The following is a 10,955-nucleotide window of genomic DNA, read 5'->3' on the forward strand; positions in this document are numbered from 1 at the left end:
TAGTCAAGTATTTGTATTGTTATCAAGCTTTTCAGATCAGCAATGTAACATACCTAATACAAAGTTAGCAGACTTTTTCAATTTTATCTTGTCTCTTTTCCTTTATGAGAATTGTGACTTTTTAAAAACACAACTTATATTTGAATAATAAAGTGAGATATGTTTAAGTGGTAACAGATGTCTTTAGAAGAGATATGTTGTCCAGATGTAAGTCTCCCTGGAAAGACGTTAAAATTGTAAATGTTTAATCACAACTTAAGGTGTTAATTGACACAGCAAAGAATTCTTCCAAGCAAAAATGTTTTTGTTACTTTGCACTTGCATATTAAAATAGCAAGTAGCAGAGAAAATGAACACATAATTTTTTATTGGTATGCATTTAAGCGATATAAAATTATACAAGCTCTTTTAATATTCTCATACTGCTATCCTTTGATTTTGTTATTTTTAACGTATTACCTATGAACTTAGGAGCATTTTTACCATTAAATTTTAAGTGAATTATTTCCATATGTGTACATATAATCACCCTAAAAATCTGCACATCTTATTTAGAGTGAAGACAAGAGTTATCAACATTGACTATCAAAAAAAATGTGCTTTACTTGAAATATTTTCTGCCAATAGTCTTTATCCCAATTATTTGACATTCAGTAACACTCAATTCCTCCTCTTTTTCACAAACCTTTTTTGTTCCTGGCTTCCTTTACCTAACTGGACTATTCTTTTCTGTACTTGACAAATCAGAACTCGGTGTTCTTAATCCAACTTGAATGCTGTGTTGTCGGGGGAAATGTCCAGGTACTTACCACATTTATCTGTTTATTTTTCTCTGCCAAGTAAGCAGCTAGAAGTCAGGGACCAAGAATCAGTCACTTCTGAATCCCCAGAATCTGCAGTTCTTGTGTATACACAGTATATACTTAACACAAACATTGGTCAAGTAAGTGCTTTGTGGAAGAATTAAAGTGCATAAATGTATTTATTGATTCATACTTTCATTCTTTCAATAGAAATGTACCAAGTGCTTCTCAGATGCCAAGCAATTCATGGTTTACTAAAGATACCATGAAGATAATGGTAAGGCCTTGATCTTAGGAGGTGGTTGGTCTTGGGAAACCCTATGAAATCATCACGCAGTATGACAGGTTCCTTAATGGAGGTTTACTGTTGTTTACTGGGAAAAGGAGTTTATTTAAATAAAACTGACTCTTTCCTATTAAATAACCTGGGGGAGGGTGCTTGTCCCCCCAATCTCAGGTCTTTATCTGTAATGTGTCAAAAATAAAACTACACACACACACAGTTTTATGTATTTCTCATTATATGTATGTGTGTGTAAATATAGTACTAAAAACAAAACTTAACATGCTTTAGAGATTCCATGAAGCATAAAAGACGACATTATAGGATGAACAAGAGCATCCATCCATCTCTACCATTGCTCACATCCAGCAGTAATCATGGACATCATTACAAGTGGTGTTACTGGCTGAATTTTTGAGACCTCATTAGTAGTATAAATACTTTTTATCATAAATTAGTACTATGCATTTGTTAAAGAAAATTAGGGCAATTTGTAGTGCAACTCTAATGTTTTGATATCAAAAAGATTAACCCAACTAAAAGTTGCTCTTTTGAAAAAGTAAAAGTGACAAACCTTTAGCTAGACTAACCAAGGAAAAAAAGAGTAGACCCTAATCAACAAAATTATAAATGAAAAAAGAAACATTACAAGTGGTACCACAGAAATACAAAGATTAAGAGACTACCTGAACAACTACATGCCAACAAACTAGATAACTAGAAGAAATGGAAAAATTCTTAGAGACATGCAAACTACCAAGACAATCAGGAAGAAATGGAAAATCTGAACAGACCAATCATTAATAATTAGATTGAATTGGTAATCAGAAATTTCTCAACAAAGACAGCCCAGGAACAGATGGCTTCATGAGTGCATTTTATCAAAAAAATTAATGCCAATCCTTTTCAAAGTCTTCCAAAAGATCAAAGAGGAAGGAACACTCTCAAAATGAGTGTTTTACTCATTTTACAAGGCAACTGTAATCTTGATACCAAAGCCAGAGAAGTACACTACCAGAAAAGAAAAACTACAGGTTAATATCCTTGATGAATACAGATGCCAAAATTCTCAATAAAATACCAGCAAATCAAATTCAACAGCCCATCAAAGGGATTGTTTTTCTTGACCAAGTAGGATTTCTCCCTGGAGTATAATTGATGGTTCAATATTCACAAACCAATCAGCGTGATGCATCACATTAAAAGAATAGAAGGAAAAAAAAATCATGATCTCAACAGATGCAGGAAGGCATTTGACATATTTCAACATTTTTTATTATTAAAAACTCTTAACAAATTAGATATAGAAGGAATGTACCTAAGTATAATAAAAGCCATATACTAAAAGCCCACAGGTAACATCAAACTCAGTGGTCAAAGTTTGAAGATATTTTCTCTAAAATCAGGAAAAAGACAAGGGTGCCACTCACCACACCTTTTCAAGAAAAAAGTTATACCTCATTTTATTGGGCTTACTTTATTGCACTTTGCCAATGTTGCCTTTTTATGAATTGAAAGTTTGTGGTAAGTCTATGTCAAGCAACTATATAAATGCCATTTTTCCAACAGCATTTGCTCACATTCTGTCACTGTGACATTTTGATAATTCTTGCAGTGTTTCAAACTTTTTCATTATTATTATATTTGCTATGGTGATCTGTGATCAATGACTACAATCTGCTGAAAAAAAATCAAATGCTGGTGAACATTTTTTAGCAATTAAGTTTAGTAAATATGTACACTGTAATTTTATTTTTTTAAAGATTTTATTTTTATTTGTTCGTGAGAGACACACACAGAGAGAGAGGCAGAGACACAGGCAGAGAGAGAAGCAGGCTCCATTCAGGGATCCTGATGCAGGACTTGATCCTAGGTCCCCAGGATCAGGGCCTGGGCTGAAGGTGGTGTTAAACCGCTAAGCCACCCAGGCTGCCCTCTACACTGTAATTTTAGATTTAATGCTATTATTGGACATCTAATAAGCTACAGTACTGTGCACTGTGAAACAGAGAGAAAATCACTGCATTCACTTTATTGCAACACTTGCTTTATTGTAGTGGTCTGGAATTAGACACACAATATCTCTGAAGTATGCCTGTAACGGAAGTCCTTGACATAGCCATCAGGCAAGAAAAAGAAATAAAAGGTGTCAGAATTGGAAAGGAACAAGTAAAATTATCTCTAGTTGAGGATGACATGATTTTATATATAGACAATCCTAAAGATGTCCCCAAAATGTGTTAAATCTAAACAAAGAAATCAGTAAAGTTCTATGATTGAAAATTTACATACAAAAGTCAGTCATGTTTCCATCCACTAACCATGAGTTATCTGAAAAAAGAAATAAGAAAAACAATCCCATCTACAACTGAATCAAAGATAATACTTAAGAATAAATTTTACCAACAAGGTCAAAGGTCTCTACACTGAAAATTACAAGACACTGATGAAAGAAATTGAAGAGACACAACTAAAGTGTTCATGAACCAAAAAATTAATATTGTTAAAATGCCAATAGCATGAGAAGACAATGAAATCCCTATCAAAATTCCAAAACATTGTCTACAGAAAAAAAATCCTAAAATGTATATGGAACCACCTAAAACCCCAATAGCCAAAGCAATCTTGAAGAGCAGGAGGCATCACAATTCCTGATCTCCATCTGTATTATAAGTTATAGTAATCAAAATGGTATGATATTGTTATAAAACAAACCAATGGAATATGATTGAAAGCCCAGAAATAAACCAAAGTATATATGTCAAGCTAATGTTTGATGAGTGTACCAATAATACTCAATGGAGAAAAAATAGTCTCTTCAATAAATGGTGTTGGAAAATTAGATATTCACAAGTAAAAATTACAAAAATCAACTTAAAATAGATTAAGGTTTTAAATGTAATACCTAACACCATAAAACTCCTAGGGGAAAAAAAAATTCCTTGATATGGATCTCAACAATGATTTCTTGGGTATGACACCTAAAGCACAAACAACAAATCAAAAATAAATAAGTGGGACTACAAACTAAAAGCTTTCTGCCCAGAAAAAGATAGTCAACAAAATATTTTTTAAAAACCTAGAAAATGAGGGATCCCTGGTGGCTCAGCGGTTTGGCGCCTGCCTTTGGCCAGGGGCACGATCCTGGAGACCTGGGATCGAATCCCACATCGGGCTCCCGGTGCATGGAGCCTGCTTCTCCCTCTGCCTGCGTCTCTGTGCCTCTCTCTCTCTCTCTCTCTCTCTCTCTGACCATCATAAATAAATAAAAATAAAAAAATAAAAATAAATAAAAAATAAAAACCTAGAAAATGAGAAAAAAATTTGTAAGCTATATATCTGATAAATATAAAATATAAAAAATATATAAGGAATTCACACAACTCAATAGCAAAAACAATAATAACATTAATATTTTTCCAAGGAAGATACGTGAATGGCCAAAAAGTACCTAAAAAGACCTTTCACATCACCAATCATTAGGTAAATGAATATCAAGAAAACATTATTATCTCACACCTATAACCATCAAAATACAAGAGATAATAAATGATAGATAAGACATGGAGAGAAGGGAACCCTTGTGCACTGTTGTTGGGAATGTAAGTTAGTACAGCCACTGAGGAAAACATTATGGAGGATCCTCAAAAAATTAAAAATAGAACTACAATATGAGCCAGTAATTCTACTTCTGTATATATCTGAACCTAAAGTTCTTATCATAAAGAAATAATATACATAAAGAAGAAAATATATATGTATATTTTCAATGTATTTTTTCATTCTATATATATACATATATATGTACATATACATATATATGTATATATACATACATTCTATATATTTCATTTTATATATATACACACACACACACACACACACACACACCCATAATTTTTCTCATATACATGCAAGGATGGATGTTAACTAATCATGATAATCATTTCTCAGTGTATGTGAGACAAAACACTATACTGTACAACACAGTATTGTTTGTCAATTATACTTCAATAAAACTGGGGGTAAAAAAAAACTGGGGGTAAAAAGAATGCCTTTTATCCTTTTTTTTTTTTAAAAAAAAGATTTATTTATTTACTCATAAGAGACACAGAGAGAGAGAGAGAGAGGCAGAGACACAGGCAGAGGGAGAAGCAGGCTCCATGCAGGGAGCCCGACGTGGGACTCCTCCAGGATTAGGCCCTCGGCTGAAGGCGGCGCTAAACCGCTGAGCCACCCAGGCTGCCCATTATCCTTGATTATTGAAATTTCACAAATAAGAGCAATCATGGGCTAGGAATTTGCTGGACCTTTGCAATGTGAAAATTCCATCCTTTTGTTCTGGAAAATATCTACCATTATTTCTTTGATATTTTCATTCTCAACATTTTCTCTGACCTTCCTTTCTGAATCTCTTATCAGGTGAATCTCTGACTGCCTAAATTCGTTAAAATATTTCCTATTTTTTACCTATTAACCACATCACTTTACATCCAACTAGTCAGTAGATACACTATTTTCCCACATGTCCCCACTGAATTTCTATATTTTAGAGTTTATATTTTTAATTTTCAAGAGCCCTGTCTGGTCCTCTAACTATTCCTTCTATATAGAATAGTACTTATATCTCATTGAAGATAAGATGCTCCTTCAGTGCATATTTAATTATATGATTTAATTATATGATTCAACGTTTTTTGCCTGAGCTTTTCTTTTTTCCTACATTTTTTTCCCTCCACTACTGTTTACTTGATGTGATTTCTTACTTTCAGATTAAAGGCTTGTCTAATATGCCATGGACTAAAAAGCTGATTGGGAAATCTACAATGGGGTGGGTAGAACTTTTAGACTAGTCTTAAATATGTGATAAGGGTAATTCTCACTGGGAATATATACACAAACATCAATTTGTGTATTTGCTTTAGAAAAGGATCTCCAGAAAAGAATCCATCCAGTCCTCTGTAAGAGGAGGGGATGAAGAGAGAAGAGAGTCAATTAAAATATATAAAAGCCACTACATCCAAGGAACCAATCAAAAGAGCCACAGCTGGAAGGGCTGGAGCAGTTTCTGCTGCTGTGCAAGCTGTTCTCCCTTTAGTTGTCAAGAACAGGAGAGGAGCCACATCAGCAAGATGGGGGAAGATCATACCAGTGTCTCTTAGCCGTTAGTCATGTAAACAAACATGACTGCTGGAATTCTGGAGATGGGTAGAAGATATGGCCCCAGGGTTTCCCAGTCAGTATGCAGACCCAATCCTATTTTCAGCATGTCATCTAGCTGCCTCTCCTCTGCCCCCAGTATTTCAAGGCTTTGCTACTCAGAAAATAAATCTCCAGTCTCCCATGGGAGTTGGAGGAGGGAATAGGTAAAACTATGTGGGTTGGAGGGTAGGGTTTTAACCTCCTATTGCCTTATATAGATTTTCTTATGATCCCAATAACTTGTCTCCACATTCCTGAATGTAAACGATCTTACTTCTGGTTAGCATGTTCATGGCTGTCAACCCTACAGGAATTTATAATTGACTTTCCTCATCTCTGTCTTCACTTACTATGATGCAAGCTTATAGGTATCAGCTTCTTTTCGTCAGGTATTTTTGCTCCTGTTTCTTATTCTGCTTATTCTTTGAAATGATTTTTAAGAAAATAGAGGGGCAGAAACTACTTTACTTCACTCTTGAAACCAGTACCCCTGTCTGAGTACCCTAAATAGACCCTGTCATAGAACTTTCCTCTCTTTACCTGGCACTAGAGTTTATGCCTATATGTTGTTTCTTTTACTAGACCTCATGTTTCTAAGAAGAGGCTATCTGAATCTCCTTCGGCACATAACACAGTGACATATACCAGGTCCTCAGTGTTTGTGAACTACATGCATATCATTAGATAATCAAAAGAGGTTTTTTCCCCCTAATTTACTTTTTTTCTGTAAATTCTTTTTCTGTAAGGTATACAGGCTTAACTGTTTCCAATTTTTCTGGGATTTAAAAAGTATTTGACTAACATTTGCTTGATTCTAGCAGGAGAATACAAAAAGAAAAGAGACACAAGACTGAGCAAAAGCACCATCAGTGCCCTCAAGGAAATAATGATCCTTAAGGAGTTTTAAGGCTCACAATTATAGAACTAGAGAAGACCAGAAAACAGTATTAGTGAAACACTACATATTTTTCTTTTTTTTCCATTTTTTTCAATAATATAACTGCAAAGATACAGTGGTCAGAACCTAGAATTTTCTAACAGATTCATAATTTCAGTTGTCTGCCTCTTTATCATAGACCCATCTCCTTTGCCAACTAATTCAAACATTTCCCAAAACTGGCCGTCCACTTAGAATTTTTCAATAATGATGTTTAGGAGTTAAGTTTTCTGAAGAAACCAGAATACATTTTCACTCTTCACTCCTTGGAATAATCATCATCTGTTTGACATCTTCATTAGATCGCATTATTTATGACTTTATAAATGCTTCCTCCTATTCTAAATTGTTCTGAATTACCATCATTAATACATCAATAAATCATGTCTATAACTCAAAAATTCTCCACAGGTATTTATTAATGGCAGGTGATTTGCTAAAGAGCCAAAAATTCAGAAATTCTTGGAAGATTTAATTGTTTTCCTAAAGCTTTGAGAAAGTTACTATGTTGGTTTTAAGGTTCCTTTCAGATTCAGTTTCTTGTGATTAGGCAGACATATAGACACATACACATGCATTACATATATGTGGTGTGTACATTACATGTACAAACTACATGTGACATGTGTACTGTGTGTTACATGTGTGCATTGTATATGTGAATGATGGCCATTCAACTACTTTTGAATTACTTTTATTCCTTGTAATAATTTCAGTTTATCAATTTTGAATGAACTATCAATTTTGAATGTGTCTGATATTTAAATAAATGATCTCCTTTTATTGAAAAGAGTGGTAGGTAATTTATAGAGAAATGACAGATGGACATAGACAAATTTATTAAATCTTACTGTGTAAGATCTTAGCCTCTGGAAGCAGATAGACTTGAAGTTGAATCTCAGCACTATTACTTGCTAAGTATGTAATGTTTGAAAAATCAATTTTTGGTTCTAGGCTTTAATATTACCATCTGTAAATTGAGCATGATAACATTTGCCACCAAAAGATGCTGTATTAAATGATATAATGCATATTAAGTACATAATTCTGGCACATAGTAAGTGCTCAGTAAATGTTAACTCCTTAATCAAAACTATCAAATGTTCCAAAATCCAGATCTTCATGCAAGTTTTAGATGCTCAAGGCATAGATCCCTTTTTTCCTCTATTTATCACTGATCTAAAAGGCTGAAAATGTGTCAAATATTTTTATCAGATATAAAGTGGTCTGAACTATATGTAGCATAATCTCCAATTACTCTCCCAGTAACTCTAAATTCTACCAGTCTTCCCCAAATATGTCATTATATGCTGTGCTTTCAGCTCTTTTTAAATGTTCTGACACAAATTTACTTCCCCTCTTTCTTCTCACCTGTAGAAATACAAATCTTTCAAGAGATATCTCAGATACTTCCTCCTTGGTTAACCCTCTCTATCACCTAAAAAGCAGAATATATCACTCCCTCTCTGATTCCACCAAAGCTCTTGTAAATGCCTTTAACTGCTGTATATTTCAGAGTTATTTGTTCACATATTAGTCTCTCTGGCTGGTCCATGAGTTTGCTGAAGGTAGGTACAAAGTCTTAGTTATCTCTACACTGCTGATACATGGCCTGACATCAAACAAGAAAGGAGGAAATTCTGAATAACTGAACAAAATATAATATATTATAAAATAACTCAATTTCATAGATGAAAATGGTGTTAGGGAAGCTATCTTACAATGTGATATCACTAGACAGATATACCACTTAAGAATAGGTTCAATTTATGCAATAGAAACCCCCCAAAAGGGGGCGGGCGGGGGCGCGGCGCGGGCAGCGGCTGCTTGGTGTCCGCCGCCGCCATGGTGCGCACGCTGAACTGCATCGTCGCCGTGTCCCAGAACATGGGCATCGGCAGGAACGGGGACCTGCCCTGGCCCCCGCTCAGGAATGAATTCAAGTATTTCCAAAGAATGACCACGAACTCCTCCGTGGAAGGTAAACAGAATTTGGTGATTATGGGTAGGAAGACATGGTTCTCTATTCCTGAGAAGAATCGACCTTTAAAGGACAGAATTAATATAGTTCTCAGCAGAGACCTCAAGGAACCTCCACAAGGAGCTCATTTTCTTGCCAAAAGTCTGGATGATGCTTTAAAACTTACTGAGCAACCAGAATTAGCAAATAAAGTGGACATGGTTTGGATAGTGGGAGGCAGTTCTGTTTATAAGGAAGCCATGAACAAACCAGGCCATCTTAGACTATTTGTGACAAGGATTATGCATGAATTTGAAAGTGACACGTTTTTCCCAGAAATTGATTTGGAGAAATATAAACTTCTGCCAGAATACCCAGGTGTGCTTTCTGATGTCCAGGAGGAGAAAGGCATTAAGTACAAATTTGAAGTATATGAGAAGAACGATTAATGTGAAGATATTTTTTGATTTATTTCAAGTTAGTTCCCCCCCCACCAAACAATTCTATCTATATTTTAATATTAGGAAAAAAAACTTTTGTCGACTCTAAGTCCATGGATAATTCTTTCTAAGCAGTGTGATTTTATTAATCTTAACTAGACCATATCAGACATCATTTGTGAAACATTTCTTGCTATAACTGTGTTGCCCATCAAGGACCAGTACCTGCCTAGGGTAGCGTATCTACCAAGAGCCAAAGAGAGACAATCCCTGATAGCATGAGTTGAAACCAGGACTTACAAAGATAAGACTAGACAGATTTGTCCAAAACTCAGAAATGGGTTAAAAACAGAAAAGCGAGGGCTCAAATATTAAAAGAAAATTAGATCAAAATAGGAACTTTGATTTCTCTATCTATATCACACTCCTGAAAAAGTTCTGTTCACTCAGGAAATCAGTAAGTTGAGAACTCTAATAATTCCATAGGGATAGTAAAAAGGCAGGTAGGACACTACCTTAATTTTAAAGATTAAAAAGAAATGTCTGAGACCTCTAAAAACTGTTTTAGATCTTCAGTGAGATTCCATGGGATGTTATGATGTAAGAAGAATAGGCTGTTCCTTATAAAAAAGAGTAATAACAGCACATGGCTAAAATTAGAAATTAAGAAGGTAATGAATTGGAAATGGATAATGCTAGAAACCAAAATTATGAAGATGGAAACTAAATTAAACTTCGCTGAATTAAAAAATGAAAATTAAAACACATTTTACCCATCATGTTAGCAAAGATGTGGATTGTTAGGTATCTGAAGAAATAGCTTTTTTTTTGCCTTGTAAATTAATATAACCTTTTTAGAGTTTAAGTTAGCAATATCAATTAAAATTCACAATATTCTGGGTTTGGACCCAGGGCTTCCACTTCTAGAAATTAATCCTAAATAAAGAGATGGACCCAGGGCACCTTGGTGGCTCAGTGGTTGAACATCTGCCTTTGGCCCAGGGCGTGATCCTGGAGTCCTGGGATCGAGTCCCTACATGGAGCCTGCTTCTCCCTCTGCCTATGTCTCTGCCTCTCTCTGTGTGTCTCTCATAAATAAATAAATAAATAAAATCTTTTTTTAAAAATAAAAAAAAAAAAAAAAAAAAAAAAAAAAAAGAAACCCCCCAAAAAAAGTGGCTTAAAAAATCTGGAGTTGCTTCTCTTATGATCCAAGTCCACATTTAGGCACTCTAGTGCCAGTGTGGCAGTCATTGTCATCAAAAGTTAGGTTCCTTTAAACTCTGAGGGAAAAAAAAAAACAAAAATGCTGAGCTACACCATCCCTAGG

General features: G+C 34.7%; 1 protein-coding gene across 1 annotated transcript; it reads left to right on the top strand.

Annotated features, from left to right (window-relative positions):
* The first annotated feature begins 9,023 nt into the window (after positions 1-9,023).
* LOC144303245 (dihydrofolate reductase) lies at positions 9,024-9,746 on the top strand. Its single transcript, XM_077881166.1, has one exon. It carries the CDS (start codon positions 9,071-9,073, stop codon positions 9,632-9,634), a length of 564 nt encoding a protein of 187 aa, XP_077737292.1. The 5' UTR covers positions 9,024-9,070; the 3' UTR covers positions 9,635-9,746.
* Positions 9,747-10,955: the final 1,209 nt, after the last annotated feature.

This window comes from Canis aureus, chromosome 32, assembly GCF_053574225.1.
Source record: "Canis aureus isolate CA01 chromosome 32, VMU_Caureus_v.1.0, whole genome shotgun sequence".
NCBI lineage: Eukaryota > Metazoa > Chordata > Mammalia > Carnivora > Canidae > Canis > Canis aureus.